The sequence below is a fragment of the Theileria parva genome, chromosome 1 (genome assembly GCF_000165365.1).
Source record: "Theileria parva strain Muguga chromosome 1, complete sequence, whole genome shotgun sequence".
In the NCBI taxonomy this organism is placed as follows: Eukaryota; Apicomplexa; class Aconoidasida; order Piroplasmida; family Theileriidae; genus Theileria; species Theileria parva.
This window is the reverse complement of record NC_007344.1, coordinates 1,260,043-1,274,729: the sequence shown is the minus strand read 5'-3', so window position 1 is coordinate 1,274,729 and position 14,687 is coordinate 1,260,043. Positions and strand designations below refer to the sequence as shown.

At 33.1% G+C, this 14,687-nt stretch overlaps 7 protein-coding genes across 7 annotated transcripts; 2 read left to right on the top strand and 5 right to left on the bottom strand.

Annotated features, from left to right (window-relative positions):
- Nucleotides 1-106: 106 nt before the first annotated feature.
- TpMuguga_01g00603 (uncharacterized protein) lies at nucleotides 107-1,123 on the bottom strand (the record flags this gene model as incomplete). The annotated part of the gene is made up of 1 exon (XM_761031.1): nucleotides 107-1,123. The coding sequence occupies one exon, from the start codon at nucleotides 1,121-1,123 to the stop codon at nucleotides 107-109; it is 1,017 nt and encodes a 338-aa protein (XP_766124.1).
- Nucleotides 1,124-1,241: 118 nt separating this feature from the next.
- TpMuguga_01g00602 (putative integral membrane protein) lies at nucleotides 1,242-4,643 on the bottom strand (the record flags this gene model as incomplete). The annotated part of the gene is made up of 2 exons (XM_761030.2): nucleotides 1,242-1,403; nucleotides 1,507-4,643. The coding sequence occupies one exon, from the start codon at nucleotides 4,641-4,643 to the stop codon at nucleotides 1,542-1,544; it is 3,102 nt and encodes a 1,033-aa protein (XP_766123.1). The 3' UTR covers nucleotides 1,242-1,403; nucleotides 1,507-1,541.
- Nucleotides 4,644-5,001: 358 nt separating this feature from the next.
- Nucleotides 5,002-6,799, top strand: ECR1 (ThiF family protein). The gene is made up of 10 exons (XM_061305030.1): nucleotides 5,002-5,192; nucleotides 5,311-5,416; nucleotides 5,449-5,529; nucleotides 5,593-5,875; nucleotides 5,933-5,987; nucleotides 6,020-6,192; nucleotides 6,224-6,373; nucleotides 6,423-6,548; nucleotides 6,595-6,665; nucleotides 6,696-6,799. Exons 1-10 carry the CDS (start codon nucleotides 5,141-5,143, stop codon nucleotides 6,778-6,780), a joined length of 1,182 nt encoding a protein of 393 aa, XP_061161604.1. The 5' UTR covers nucleotides 5,002-5,140; the 3' UTR covers nucleotides 6,781-6,799.
- Nucleotides 6,792-9,835, bottom strand: COG4 (COG4 transport family protein). The gene is made up of 9 exons (XM_061305237.1): nucleotides 8,258-9,835; nucleotides 8,032-8,119; nucleotides 7,887-7,997; nucleotides 7,688-7,800; nucleotides 7,542-7,619; nucleotides 7,395-7,511; nucleotides 7,199-7,327; nucleotides 6,910-6,979; nucleotides 6,792-6,881 (listed from the first exon to the last, which is right to left on the bottom strand). Exons 1-9 carry the CDS (start codon nucleotides 9,797-9,799, stop codon nucleotides 6,820-6,822), a joined length of 2,310 nt encoding a protein of 769 aa, XP_061161977.1. The 5' UTR covers nucleotides 9,800-9,835; the 3' UTR covers nucleotides 6,792-6,819.
- Nucleotides 9,836-9,900: 65 nt separating this feature from the next.
- On the bottom strand, nucleotides 9,901-12,528 carry TpMuguga_01g00598 (uncharacterized protein). Its single transcript, XM_061305029.1, has 7 exons — nucleotides 12,099-12,528; nucleotides 11,946-12,009; nucleotides 11,816-11,914; nucleotides 11,636-11,737; nucleotides 11,080-11,605; nucleotides 10,148-10,968; nucleotides 9,901-10,000 (listed from the first exon to the last, which is right to left on the bottom strand). The coding sequence occupies exons 1-7, from the start codon at nucleotides 12,146-12,148 to the stop codon at nucleotides 9,938-9,940; spliced, it is 1,725 nt and encodes a 574-aa protein (XP_061161603.1). The 5' UTR covers nucleotides 12,149-12,528; the 3' UTR covers nucleotides 9,901-9,937.
- Nucleotides 12,529-12,808: 280 nt separating this feature from the next.
- TpMuguga_01g00597 (Translation initiation factor 1A / IF-1 family protein) lies at nucleotides 12,809-13,763 on the top strand. Its single transcript, XM_061305028.1, has 3 exons — nucleotides 12,809-13,273; nucleotides 13,305-13,420; nucleotides 13,452-13,763. The coding sequence occupies exons 1-3, from the start codon at nucleotides 13,001-13,003 to the stop codon at nucleotides 13,465-13,467; spliced, it is 405 nt and encodes a 134-aa protein (XP_061161602.1). The 5' UTR covers nucleotides 12,809-13,000; the 3' UTR covers nucleotides 13,468-13,763.
- Nucleotides 13,497-14,676, bottom strand: TpMuguga_01g00596 (uncharacterized protein). The gene is made up of 7 exons (XM_761024.2): nucleotides 14,280-14,676; nucleotides 14,178-14,240; nucleotides 13,971-14,078; nucleotides 13,889-13,939; nucleotides 13,802-13,858; nucleotides 13,682-13,741; nucleotides 13,497-13,652 (listed from the first exon to the last, which is right to left on the bottom strand). The coding sequence occupies exons 1-7, from the start codon at nucleotides 14,376-14,378 to the stop codon at nucleotides 13,524-13,526; spliced, it is 567 nt and encodes a 188-aa protein (XP_766117.1). The 5' UTR covers nucleotides 14,379-14,676; the 3' UTR covers nucleotides 13,497-13,523.
- Nucleotides 14,677-14,687: the final 11 nt, after the last annotated feature.

Below are 14,687 nucleotides of genomic sequence, written 5' to 3'. Positions count from 1 at the left end.
TTACAGTTAATTAGGATTTAATGTTGATATATACCATTAAATGTCAATTACATTTCATCTAAATTCCTGAGCTTTTTATGTTCAATAACAGTGGTCTGTGATGATATTAATCGGGCTTGTAGGGTCTTTTCTTAAGTGGAAGAGCTGAAGGAATGGGTGTGCCTGTCTGAACAACAGGATCTTCAGTTTGTTGACTATCTGTCTGTGTCTCAGCCGCTTTAGTTTGAATAGCACATTGAGTATCAGTTTGTGTAGACGCATCAGATTGTATAACTTTAGGATCTGTAGATTCATCAACATCCATATCACTGTCTGAAGATATTTCCAATTCGAAAACTTCTGGTTCTAATTCTTCCCTGAAAACTTGTGTTGACACGCTGGATACTTTCTTTTTGGATTTTTTAATTTTTCGTTCACGATGTACATTTACTGGTAATCCATCTGAATGGGTAATTGTATCTGGTGGTTGACCAGTACTCTGGCTTGTTGGGTGATCTGTTGAACTGGTTGTCCCTTCATTTATTCTGAACTTCAAAATTTCTTCAGTTTCTGAAGATGTTTCAGTGTCTTCATTTAAAGGAGTAACATACTTTCTTCTCTTATGCTTACCTCTTAGGTGTTTTGAACGTTCTGTCTTGCTCTTTTGGCGTGTTTTACGCATCTGCGGAATGGGATACTCTTCAGTTTTGGGTTGATAAATCTTGGAGGGATTATATTTTTGGATAGTACTAAAACTTTGAATTTTTTCTTGACACGTTTTTCGATCAATTTCTTGGTAATTACCCTTTCTGTTGCAATATATCTTTTGTGATTTAGATACGGGAAAGTCAATATCAACTTTTACAATTACTTCTCCAGAATATTTAAATTTTAAAACTGTAATAACTTTAGCTCTCTCACCTAACAGAGCAGACCAAACTAAATTTTGCCCATCATAAACTTGTCTAATTGGTTGTTCGCTGGTAGGATATATTTTTATCGTAGTCATTCCATTTTCAGAATATTCCACTCTTTGAATATTTAAATTGTATATATCATTTATATCGAGTTTGTCTGAAGACACGAGATTTATAAAATAGAAAGTGAGTACAGGAACCAGGTAGGTAAACCTCAATCTGGCCATTGTCATGATTCAACTCTACTCTTTGAATTAATAAATGATTATGAATTTGTATGGGGAATTAATTAACAGATTATATTTGATCAAACATCACTAGGTAACATATATATGTAACATGTACTAATGATATACTACCATTATGGCAAATGCCATACGATTTTACTTTTCTTACGAGCCCAATTGTATATAATTGGCATCTATTTAACATACCATTTTATTTTCTATTTAGATCTAATAATATTTGTTTAGATCTAGCATGTCCACAATTTAGATCCAATTGTTCCTAATTTTAGATATATTGGACCTCAATATTCATAAATATTCTTTTATTTATTCATAATTTTCGATTAACCGTAGAAATAGGCTAACTTATGTCTATAATTTACATTATTAACACCATGAACAACACTGTGTAAATTGTTTATTGAGGAAATTCTTGCGATTGTGTATCTGGTGAAGATTGAGAGGACTCCTGAGAGGTAGTGCTAGGGGATAGTGGTTCTGTGAGTTCATAAAATGCCTGATGGAAATGAAGTTCTTCAACCATTTTCCATATCCCGCCCTGTGATTCTACAATAAAAATGTATCTAATATCATTCTCCTTTAGGTTTATTTGCCTGAAAAACCCTAATCGTGGAAGTCCTGTAACAAAAAATAATCTTACATTGTCAGTTCCACAGCCCTCAACTGCTTTCCAGATAACTTTAGAACCTGAACTAATAGCATCAAACATTTTACCTTGAGGTGGACTATACGTTCTATAAGGAACACCTTTATGAATTCCTCCTACATAATTTTCATTGTTTATTACTTGCAAAGGTATCAAACCAACTGCGCCACCTGCACCTGCACCTCCACCACCTTCACCTCCACCAAAATCTTCATCATTATCATCATAATGTTCTTCTTCATCTTCTTCTTCTTCTTCGTCTTCTTCCTCCTCCTCAGATTCTAATTCTACTTGGATGGTTTCAGGATCTAATAAATCAGATGGTTGAGCTGATTCAGATTGTGCTTTAACACTTAGATCGAGAGGTTGTTCATCTTCAAATTCCTCTTCTTTACTTGATAATATATCCTCTGTTGGAGAATGTTTAGTCGTTTCATGTTCCGTTTGGGGTTCTGGCTCTGGTTTTTTAAAATATTGTGATAAATCAAGAGGTTCTTGGTCATCTGCCTCATCGGATGGCATTTCAAAATGAATAGTCTGAGGTACTAACTGTTGGGGTTGAATTTGTTGATCAGGGGTTGACTCACTTGAAAATGAATCTCCTGACGGAATAGTGTGGTCTGAATGGTCCATTTCTTGTAAATTCTCTGAGCCTGATGGAGATCCAGAACCGTGATAGTGAGGGTCTTCGTGTACAACTGAGTCGTACAATTTTCGGCTGATTAATGTAAAGTTATTTCCAAGTCTGTGGAAATGCATTTCCTCAGTTACGCCGTCATTCGGACCAGAAATTTCAAGCATTAAGAGCCTGGGAATGTCACCTATTCTTGACGTCAGAGTTATGGCAAGGCAACGCCTAAATTGTGAACTCCAAACCAAACTTGTGCCATAATTAACCTGTTTTATAAAAAATCCAGGCATAGGCATGAGAACTGTGTGTATTAAACCATTTTTTTCTGTAAATTTAGAGAATATTGTAAAGGGATCGAGCGGCAAGCTTATATCAACAATTATTTCGTTTGTTATTACAACATTGCCTCTAAGTTCTTGGTAATAAGCTTCAAAGTGTGTGATATCAACTTCTACCCAATCTCCACCGTGTTTTCTGAAATACTTAATATAACTGTTTGTAGCAGTTTGAAATATGATTTCAATAAGAGTATAATAGTTGTAGTAAGAAAAGGCTGAAAAACTTAAAAGTTTACTTCCTTTATCTGCTTCACATATTATTACACCTTGTTCAACAACATGAGTAACAGTTTTATGAGGTTTCGCCTTCACAATTAAAGTTGGTATTCCATCATTGATTTCATAGTCGACGATTACACGTTTATTGCTTCCCGGATCCTCTAAAGATACTATACGTTTTATAGCCACCTCCACTAAAACTATTCCTTCTTGATCCTCCTCTGGAGGAGTACCACCACCAGGTCCATCCGGTGGTTCAGATCCATCGCCAGGTGGTGGAGGTGGTGGGGCTCCGGCGCCAGAACTCAGTACTGCTTCAGTTGTTTCCGGTTGTTCGCCTGATTCTGGAGGTTCAGTACGAACCCCTTTTGGTCTTTTCGCTATTTTATGCTCAGCATTTGGATCTTCATAGTAAAGATCAAATGAAAATGGTCTTTTTTCAGGTGAGGGTCCCACTGGCTTTAAAGAACCATCTTGTTGTTGTTCTGCTTGTACTTGAACATTTTCATCTACTGAAGGTTGAGTTTGTGGTTCAGACTGTTTTTCTGTATCATTTTCCTCATCGTCATCAGATTCTACTTCCACCTGAACTACATCTGCCAATAGAACATCAGTTTGAGGTTGAGTGGGTTCACCACCCGTATAAGATGATGAAAATTTGGGATCAATATCCTTCTGTTCTTCATCTGATCCGAAATCCATTGGAATACTCTCCAGATCAAAGTCATCATCTTCGGTACCCAGCAACTCTTTAATATCCACATCGCCTAACACTTCTGGTTCAGTTTGAGCGATTTTAGATTTTTCTTCCATTCTGTGTTGTATTTTATTTTTTAATTTCTCCATCAAGTCTTTTCTCTGTTGTTTCTTTTGTTCCTCAGTTGGCTCTTCAGTATCTGATATTTCGAAATGAATACTATCCAGATCCCAGCCATCGTCAGTTGGTGCTGGTTGTTCTTGTTCAATTGGATGAGTTGATATATCTGGTTTATATTCTTTTTCCTCGGTAGATGATTTATGAGGCGATGAATCAGTGGATTCTTCAGATTTGGTCCATGATTCATCACCTTTCTCCTCATCACTAAATGATTCGGTTAATATGTCAATTGGCGGCTCATTTGCTATATTCGTTACATCCTGAGGTGTTATTTCTTTTTCTTTGAAAAACCCATCACGAAAACGTTTACGAAGTTTTCGTTCAAATGACTTTTGTACCTTAGGATCTACGCCCGGTGTTACAATTTTAGATGGGTCATATTTAGGTTTATTACTTAAACTTTCAAATTTCAAAAGAAATGTCCTTTCATCAATTGGTTTAAATGGTCCTTTACGCCTAGAGTAGTATTTTTGGGGACCAGCTATAGCATTTTCGATTTCCAGAACTAAAAGAACTTCTTTAGTATTTTTGAATCTCATAATTGTAACAGATTTGATCTTTTCTCCATGCAAAGGTTTAAACAATAAAATTGATCCAACATTTATTTGAGTTATTGGACTCTCGTTGGTAGAGTAAATAATTGTTTTATTTACATTCTCTTTGGTATACTGTATTATTTTAAAGCTGAATTTGGTTAGATTGTTTAAATCCAATATGTTTGATAACACAGCTTTAATAGAACACAAAACTACTATACAAACCAGGTACGTAGGCTTAAGTTTAGCCATTGTAATAAACCACCTCGTTTATAAAAAGCACTTGAAATTATTGACGGATCTGGATGGGGAATTAAGAAATTTTTAGATTCGACTGTTGTTTATGATTGAAATAATTAACATATAATATCAATTTTATAATGTGTATCTATATAAATGTATTGATCAAAATATTATCACTGAAATAAAGTTATAATAATTAAACTATTTAGAAGATTTCGAGTTAAAATTCTGAGAAGGATACGAGATAATTTATAAAAAGTTTTGTAGAATTAAGTTTAAAGAACATAATGTAATTGAGTAGCTCAGTTAAAATTTCATAAATATGGTTTTTTAAAAATTAATTCTGAATTTGGTTCACAAACACCTTACAAAATTAGTATTATTTTTAAATTAGCCATTGTTTTCAGTTAAAATTTTAATTCTATACCCTTTATTATTTATTTTATTTAATAATTAATTTTTTTAAAAAATGTGTAAAAATTTGAACTTACCTTTTTGAGGCCCATATGAACAATGTCTTAAAGTCCAGGATTCTAGTGGTAGGTTCAGGCGGTTTAGGTACCATTCTTACTATTTACTATTCTTCCTATATTTTGAAATTGTTTATGCCATTTATATTCGTGTATATTTGAACATTTATGAAATAAATGCGAAAAATGAGTAAAAGGTGTATTAGGTTGTGAATTATTGAAAAGTTTAGTTTTAAACGGATTTGAAAACATTTCCATTGTTGACTTTGATAAAGTGGTTCTATCAAACCTAAATCGGCAATTTTTATTTCAGTATTTTAACCACACAATATAATTGACTTTAGAAAAAACGATGTCGGTAAGTTTAAGTCACAAATTGCATTTGAAAATATTAAACCTTGGAACACATCAAAATTTCCTCAATTGTCAGTTTTCATCCTTTTAATATTCAATATATTCACTTCATACTTTAACTGATTCAAATATAGTTATGTTGGAAGAGTTGAGGAATTGAGTCTGAAATTGTTATCTGAATTCGACGTAATATTCTCTGCTTTGGATACAATTCAAAGTCGAAGATGGCTAAATTCAGCTTTTTTTGAGATTTACAGATTTTATAATATTTCCAACACCAATTCTCAATTAAGTGAAGACAATAGCCTAAAAATATTAATTGACGGTGGTTCCCAAGATTTATATGGTCATGTTAGAGTTATCAGACCAGGCTTTACTTCATGCTTGGAATGTTCATTAACTCTCTATTCTTCAGAAGTACTTTGCATACTTATCACATATACTTTTCCTCGATCTTTACTTTGTACCATTTAGGACCCATTTCCTTGTATATTAACTGATAACTTACAGTCGCCTGAAGATTGCATAAGTTTGTAATAATCCTATAAATTGAAAATTCAGATTATTCTCTGTATATTTATTTTGATTATGGTCCATCAGGTGTTTCTCCCACCGGCACACTTGATGAAAATCAGGAGGGTTTATTAGAGTACATATATGAAAATTCTAAAATGATCGCTGAATCTAAGCATATCAAAGGAGTTACGTTAGATCTCGTCAATCGCATTTGTAATGTACTTCACAAATCTTACTTGATATTTTTAGAGGGCAATCCTAAACATTCCAACCACTAATAGCATCATTTCATCTCTAATGGTTAATGTTCTTTTAACTCAGGACTTTAATTACAACTTTTACTTTTATTCCGGAGATGGAATAACAAACTTATCCAAATTTAAACTACAACCTGATCAAGTAGTCTCTACCAACCTACCTCTTCTAATCCTATTTCATATTATTGTAGAATTGCGTGGTTTGTAATTGTAAGTGTATAAAATTGAAAGTAAAACTCGAAATGAAGTTGGTCGATCTGTTAAGGGTCCTGTACAAAAAAATATCTGTGGATTCAATTAACATATCATCCGATCTAGTACTTTACTCCCATTTATTCAGTTATTGGTTATATAATTGATTAGGGTGTGATATACTTCGATAATCCAAAATCCCTCAGTGATCTATATGCATATAGATTAAACATGAAGTTAAGGTACTGAAATTAAATTATACTTGTTTTCAGTGACCTCAAGGACGTGTTATCTGGAAAACTATACTTAACTTCAAAAGATTCCCAAACTTGGATCATTTACTTAATATTTCAATAATTAATATTATATACATGTGTGGTATATTAGTAGTTAGGATTAGAGTGTTAGATCTGTCCGAAGTGAGGAGTATTTATAAATGTCGAATTTGTATTCCGATTCTATAACATATGATAACCAGGAAATTACCCTTCAAAAGAATCAAGTCGTCCTTGTTATTCACATTCAACACATCTGAGATTTGCAAAAGTGTTGAAAACTAAGCACAATTGGATTAACAGATAAATTTCAGTGTATTATATAAATTTCAGAATTTTATATAAAATTAAATTTTTATCATAAGCTGTGTAATATTATATAAAGTTAGAATTTAAAGATAATTAGATAGGTATAACTAGTAAAATAAGTAAATTGTGTAATAAAATAGATAAAGGTCACTAATTGAGCTAGGATTAAGTAATAGATTTAGTTTTAAAACCTGTTTTTTAAGTTGTTGGTTGTGTTTAGAACAGGAATAAACTAGTGATCTTATAGCACCGTCAAAGTAAACTGCACCATAAATCGTGAATTTCTTCTCCAACACCATATTCTCCAAATACTTACACAACTAATCGGCGTTAGTAGGTGAGTAAATAACTAATAAGCGTGAAAAATTGAGTAGCGTAGTGTAGAACCTTTTCTAGCAAGTTGCTCATGCACTTAAGGCCAACATTTGGGGAGTAAGTTGACTTGATGTGAGTGAGAACTACGTCCAGAACAGAGACAACTACATCAGAAAAAGACTCCTCAGCCTAATCGAGAAATGTGTATTTGTTAATTACCTGAAATTTTGAATATTTCTCCTCATCCATCTCAAAATCAACCATTGAAAATTTAATTAAAGGGTCATTTAAATGGTCCTAACAACATTATTCCACCACAAGTATATAACTAAATATATAAGTAGATTAAGTAGTGTAAAAATCACCTTGAACATATTCAGTGCGTAATTGCAACAAGTATCTAGAATTTGTTCTAATTCTGTTTTAACTGAATCTAGTTCCTGTATTGCGCTTTCCACCAACAGATTTTTTTCCTTATCTAAAATATATTATTTCGTTTGCTTTACTAAGCATATAAGTAAAGTGGCATCAAATCCATTGATATCTATAGAAATAATAATTAACCTTTGAGAAATTCGTTGCTGAAACACTCAGTCATTTCTTCCTTGAATTTAGCAAGTAACCCCAAACACTCTTCAATATTGTTTAGAGAATGGACAAAACTATACTTTGAGCCTGTATTAACAATAACTATTTAACTTGAACTCACCGATTAATTCTGGGAAACCACCTCTTGTTCTCTTGAAATACTCGTCAAGCATATTGTATAGTGACCCACTCATCAAATTTTCCAGTTTCTACTTGCATATAAACTCACAAAGAATATTTTATAGTATATAATTAGGTAAAGTAGTGTAAAGATTGAAAAACTAATGTAAAGTATGTCAAGGATGGACTAGTACAATTGGAATAATATAATATGAGTAATATAATACTTGTGTCCATTTTTCGTAGATTGGCTGACTTTGGATAAGATTGTCGGTTAAAGAGTTTTTTAGTTCATTTGATATGATTGAAGAAACCTGATTAAAAGTAGCACAAGCTGTTTGTATATCACCGGTTCCAATCGATCTATGTTGCGACTTTTGTAGTATAAAAAACACGTCATCGACTAGTGTGCTGGTTAGTGTATTTTCATTTTCTGAGATGTATATTGTGTCACTGACTTGTATTGCCTGAACAACTGTTTTTAAGGTAAATGCATGTTGAAGATGAACATAAGCGGATAAAATTGACTGAATCATCTTGGTTGCATTACTTAAAAACACAAGACCATCGGGCGAATATTCCTTTTCATCTTGTTTTACAAGTAAATTTGCGTAAATTGGGCCTGTAGTTTCTCTCAAAGCAGTTTCAAAATCTAGCCAATGTGATGCCATTATTGCTATATTATCCAACAACTTCTGGTATTTTACTTCTGATGTTATCATGTTAACAAAATTGGGGTCTTTTAAAGCCTTTTCTAATTCTGAAATTATAGTTTCAGAAACCAAATTTAAAGAATCAGAGTTGTTTAAATGGGCCAATTCAGCTTTTTCTGATTTTTCAAATCCATTAATTTCAACCATTTTATTCTGTTTGTCAAGTTGGGTCTCTATACTATGTGTGGAATTGTAATTGGGAAGTAAGTTTGCCTTAATGAAATCAATAAATATCCTTGATGCCTCTGTTGAGGAGTACAAGTGTATTTCTCTAACAATTTTAATGTAATAAATGGTTCCAAGTTCGGTCAGAACTGAATTCCCCTGGCGATTTAGCAGGTTTTTAGAGTTAAAAATTACTCTATTCAAGCTATTTATCTCACTGGTACCATATCCATTGTAGCCCTCATACTCGTTATCCGTGTTAATAAATGGAGCAGTTAATGAAGTTAAAGCAGTTTTTCGTTCAGTTTCCATTTTAACAAATGATAAATATGAGTCATAAGCCTCTTTCTCTGCATTGAGTGATAAGGCAAGTCGGGTCAGAAGCTTTGAATGGTCATTTGACACGTTTGTTCTCAATGATTCTATGACTAGTGACCTCAAGGAAGATATTACTTGGCCTATATAGCCCTTTGAAATTAAGTTTAGTACTTCTTCCCAATGCCCTTTGGCTCTGGCCGACTCTACGGCCATAATGTACTTTTCAATTTCCGAGAAAGCCTGTTCAGGTGTATCATTATTAAAATAATCTAATGCTTTTGAGGCAGAATTATAAAGTGAACTCACTGTTTCAACCACGTTTACAGCTTTTTTTATTTTATTCAATGCGCAATCACTCTCATCTGCTACCGTCTTGAGTTTGTTTCCGAAAGACTCGATTTTATGGAAATTATCCCCCAATTCAAGCTCTATTTTTTTAACACTTAAATTTTCGAGCTGTTTTCTGGTATTTTTTAGGTGTTCCAAGGTACTTAACTCCAGGCGGCTCAGGTCCGACAGAATCTCGCCTTCTATTTCAGAAAGTCGTCCATATACCGATTCCAATGCATTCATTCACATTATTTATAATATAAAAAAAATAAAACAGCAATTTATGGTGGAATAAATAAGGTGAGAATGAAAAATGTGTAACACTGTCCCATAATCAGCAAGTATTAGGATTTAAAAATTAATGAATAAAATGCATTTATTTTAAAGATCGTCATATTTAACACTTGGTCTCGAATACTCATCAGGGGCAAATGTTACAAATTCCTACGCAATACATATATTCCATTCACGGATGTGTAACGACAGTATATTATATATAGTATATATCACATAGTATATGGTATGGTAGTATGGTACAGTGTAATAGTACAGGTAATACTATAGGCATAGGTAATAGTATAGAATGAATACCTTTTTGAGTTTTGGTTCATCGAAATCGTAATAATCTCTGGGTCTTTTTTTCCTATCTGGAGGTGGGATTTCAACCTTTTTGAAAAATTCTTTCGTTGCGTTGTCAAAGTTAGACTTTGGCTTTTGTATTATTGGCAAGGTGACTAAATTTTCAAATGGGTTTGACCTCGTATCTCTGTGGGCGTCGAAGAAGAGTTCTCGCATCTTGGGTACCCCGCACTCAACCACTACCTGGTTATAAGACTCGCCGTGCACCTTTTTGAGGTGTTTCCATACGAACTTGGCGTCGTTGAAGAGCTTACTGCAGAGTTTACATCTGAACTTATCTGGTGCGTCAATCAAGGTGTTTAGGTTACAAAACTGCTTCCACTTCTCCTCGACAGACTCTGACAGCTCAAACTTCGGAGGTGCCAAATCCGTCTCGAGGATCTTTTTCGCAAAGGACTCAACATCCTTTATCCATAACAGCTGTTGTTCTGACACTGTGCAACTGTCCTTAAGTTCTTGTTCCCAATCGAAGGTCTCGTTAAACTCCTTGAGTTGGTCTTTAGAAGTTTCAAACGTTGCGAATCTGATCCTCGGGGTTTGTCCAAACACACCTTCCTCCTTATCGTATAAGTCGTTGGTCAGATCCACCCTAACGTAGCCAGGTCCACTTGAGTCCCAAAGGTCCACATAATTGTTCGTCTTGTACTTGCCGTAATAACAGTAGCTGTGGATCTTCCTAAGGTACAACAGCTGTAGATCCAGACGAAGCCTAACATCCAAGTCCTCTGGTAACAAATCAGGCAAATGATTATCTGTCTTCCCCATCTCAGAATCTGCTCATCAACATTAGTTATATATATTTATAGCAGCAATATATTATAATATTAATATTATGGCAGAAATAGTATATGCATGGTATAGTATTAGTAACGAGTAAGAATTACCTAGTTTTCGTATTAATTTTGCAGTGAGATTGAGATCACGATTAATAATTGTGGGATGAGAGCATATTGGTGGGCAAATGAACAAGGGTAATTTTTCCCTAATTGGATTACATGGCCTGAAAACCAGCACAATGTCCTCAAGCTTGATCTTCTGCGAGTTTAGAAAGTCTGATACTTGGTTCAGGTCCTCACTTTCGGGGACTGTGATGAAGGCTGTTCTGATCTTATCGTGCTCTGCAAAGTATATTGGGAGATTCTGGTAGTAAGGGTTAAGTACGTCGACCAGCTGAAAGATGAAAACCGATGAGGGCACATCCACCAGCAAAGAAGTCTCAAGCGGAGTCTTAAGATGCAGTTTCCTAAAGGCACTTTGGTCCACGGGGTATTCAACTGGGACTTCCAACGCCCACTCGTTTAGTGTGTATGCCGACTCTGGCAGTGGGTGTTCCTCTGTTGAGGATTTGCCGTACAGCCTCCTGTAACTTATTTCGAGGAGCAACTCGTTGAATTTCCCAGACTCGAAGTTCTAAACTGATTTGACAGTCAGGGAACATACCGATAGAAACTGAGAACTCACGTGCAGAAACGACGCCCGAGATAACTCGAACCCCTTCTCGAGGTAATAGGGGTGGAATTTCTCAAGGAAAAACGGCAAGTGCTATAAGTATCATACACAACTATTACAATATATAATATATAGGGGACATGTTGTACTCAAAATAGGTATAACTGAAACCTCGTATTTATCGAAGTAGAGTGTGATTTCGTTGTTGAGAAAATCTAACAGGTATTTGGAATATTCTTGAAACGCTTTTTCAGGTGAAATTTGGTCCTCCTAAACATCAATAGAAATAATGAATCCGTACCTTCAGGGCAACAAAATGTTTGAAATTGAGTATTCGGTGCCTTTCTCCAGTAAGACCAATTTTCCTAACAACATGATAATATACATATGTATCATCAATGTTCATATAATATAGATATGTATGCTGATGTTCTTAAGTGTTGGTATTAGAAACCTTTTTCTGTGTATTGGTAAAGAGACCTTTCCCATTCTGTCCATTTCCATTTAAACAGACGAATTACAAGTTGGTATGCGATTATTATTGAATCAGGCATAAATAAGATCTCATATGCTATTTTATTTATTTCCAATTAGAAACATTTGGAAAGTTATAATACGAACATCAGTTAAAATCGAAATATTTTAGTTAAAATCAATCATATTATTGGTTATATAAATGTGATCCAGCCCAGAATGTATATTTAAATAATAGAATCTTGGTAAACAGCAATTGGGTATATAAGCAAGATTCCTTTTTTAAAACAAGTGATTGATTGAATTGTATAAATAATTTAAGGGCTAGGAAAACAACTATCAAAAAAAATAATATATTTATTAAAACATATTTTAATACTGAAACAAGCCACGGTGGGGGAACTAGAAAGTTTTGCTGATTCTACTTTAAACAAAAGTCCTTCCTAGATAAAACCCCAAATATTATTAAATCCAGACTTTTAATACATTATTAATTTTTTATTTTGTTACTTTTCTTCATCGCTTTTATATATCATTCTTTCTACTGAATTCCACTTTATTTTTCAGTATTTACTTAATCATCTTGATTTTCATCCGAATTTATTCAAAATTATAAATTTAATATTATTTTATCACAACAATTCCCATTTATCTATAATTTACTATTTCACTTCGCTAATTATTGAAATACTTTATTTAAGGTTGTAAATTTACATTTTATTATTTATTTTTTATTTTATTTGTTTATTTCTCAAAATTGATCAAATTAAAAAATAATAAAACTAAACCTCAATTTTGAATCCACTCTTCCAGGATCCTTTCATAATCTATTTTCATAATATATTTAATTTTATTTTAAAAGCTCCATGAATTTATGTTTCCATGAATTTAACATTTATTTTAATTTTTTGGAATTCTGTTACCTTAGTATTTCTGAAGGAATCTTTATGTTTCAATAACTTTAGAAGATCAAACTTTACACATTATTTCGGTAGATTATCTTATAAATGTAGTCCCTATTCAAAAAGATTTAATTTAAACTCAAGCCCCAAACCAACTACTTCTGATGGAACAAAGATTATAAGAAGCGGTGTCGTTGTTAGTTGTATGCCAAATGCCAACTTTCTAGTGAAACTAGACGTATCTAATAGAGAGGTTGTCCTTCGTTGTTTCATTAATTCTTTAGTTACCCTGTAGTCTTGCAGGTAAATTATACATAAATATGGTCAGAATCTGGAATAATTCCAAGGTTAATGTCGAAATAGATCTAGAACGTCCAACTACAGGGAGGATTATAGAAAGGTACCAATTGACTTGGTTTATATTATTTCAGGCTCAGTGATAAATGAATCTCACTATAAATTCTATTATATAAAAGTTGTATTAACTATAAAATATTATTTCGTTAATTATTATTCTTCTTGTCATTTGCATACATTTTAAGTATTCTCACAACTGTGATGAAGGGGTCGCTATTTCCCACTTCTTCAACTAATATGGTTAATTTACCATCTTTTCCACTAGAGTCAAGGTACTAAAGAATCTTAAAATCCCTAAAATTACCTCAAGCAACACTAGGCGATTCTTCTCGTTTAAACTCAATTCGCTTATCAATTTACTTTTCTATTAATTTATTAATTTTCCACATTTTATCATACATAACTACTGTAACAATAGTGGTACTGTCAATTCATGATATTCTGGAGACTGAATTTGATCAAAATTTAAAACGGATTTGATCTAAAAATAATAAACTGGAAGAAAAGGTACATTGTGTATGGGAATTTCTTCGACAACTTCGTTGGTCTTTATAATAAATTTCTAAAAGATTTTTACTAGAGTTTAAACTAACTTCAAGCATATTATCTAGTCTATAAAAAGACTGATATCTTTTGGAATCCTCTAACGAAAGTCTCACACAGTCAATGTAGTTCTGTGCTCTGGATGCAAACATGACAACCTAATGCGGATTATTACCATACAAAAACATTACTTAAACTATTATTTATAATAAATTATAGTAAAATTACAATAATCCCATAAGTAACTAAAATAATACCAATTGCTTAAGCTCTTCTTTTCTGTAATTATCATCCTTGGGACCACGCGAGGCTTCAAAGCTCTAATAAATAATTTAAATAAACTAATTTATATATCTTACCTCTTCATCTTCCAAGTGTAACTTTGGCATGCAGGTTCCAAGGATATAATCGATGGTTTCAGTGAGTTTTGAAATGAGAGTACTCGTGCAGTTTGTCATTGATAATTCTGTCAATTGGCCATGAATCAATGTTTGAAAAGGCTCCAAAATCAAGGCTCAGGAACTCACAAAAATAAAATTAAATTAAAATCGAGTTGAAATACTAAAAAAGAGGCAAAAGATCTCAATATTCAGGAGATACAATGTGACGCTCGACCATCATAAAAATTAGTTGTTATATCCTGTAAATCTTCCTCAAATCAATATTGTTACAATAAAATTTTTAAAACAAGAAATTTATGACATTTACTTTGTCTGAAAACTTCCATGTGAACTGATGTGTAGATCTGAGATCGCCTGTGGTAACAA

Coding starts and splice junctions, on each gene's coding strand:
- ECR1 (XM_061305030.1), top strand. CDS start 5,141: ATGAACAATGTCTTAAAGTCCAGGATTCTAGTGGTAGGTTCAGGCGGT. Junction 5,417..5,448: donor AATCGGCAATTTTTATTTCA/GTATTTTAACCA, acceptor AATTGACTTTAG/AAAAAACGATGTCGGTAAGT. Junction 5,876..5,932: donor TAACTCTCTATTCTTCAGAA/GTACTTTGCATA, acceptor TGTACCATTTAG/GACCCATTTCCTTGTATATT.
- COG4 (XM_061305237.1), bottom strand. CDS start 9,799: ATGAATGCATTGGAATCGGTATATGGACGACTTTCTGAAATAGAAGGC. Junction 8,120..8,257: donor TCTACGAAAAATGGACACAA/GTATTATATTAC, acceptor ATATGCAAGTAG/AAACTGGAAAATTTGATGAG. Junction 6,882..6,909: donor CGACTTGATTCTTTTGAAGG/GTAATTTCCTGG, acceptor CATATGTTATAG/AATCGGAATACAAATTCGAC.
- TpMuguga_01g00598 (XM_061305029.1), bottom strand. CDS start 12,148: ATGGAAATGGACAGAATGGGAAAGGTCTCTTTACCAATACACAGAAAA. Junction 11,738..11,815: donor TCTACTTCGATAAATACGAG/GTTTCAGTTATA, acceptor TGATACTTATAG/CACTTGCCGTTTTTCCTTGA. Junction 11,606..11,635: donor TGAGTTCTCAGTTTCTATCG/GTATGTTCCCTG, acceptor AAATCAGTTTAG/AACTTCGAGTCTGGGAAATT.
- TpMuguga_01g00597 (XM_061305028.1), top strand. CDS start 13,001: ATGAATTTAACATTTATTTTAATTTTTTGGAATTCTGTTACCTTAGTA. Junction 13,274..13,304: donor TAGACGTATCTAATAGAGAG/GTTGTCCTTCGT, acceptor TTAATTCTTTAG/TTACCCTGTAGTCTTGCAGG.
- TpMuguga_01g00596 (XM_761024.2), bottom strand. CDS start 14,378: ATGACAAACTGCACGAGTACTCTCATTTCAAAACTCACTGAAACCATC. Junction 14,079..14,177: donor AAGAAGAGCTTAAGCAATTG/GTATTATTTTAG, acceptor AATCCGCATTAG/GTTGTCATGTTTGCATCCAG. Junction 13,653..13,681: donor ATCGCCTAGTGTTGCTTGAG/GTAATTTTAGGG, acceptor AAGATTCTTTAG/TACCTTGACTCTAGTGGAAA.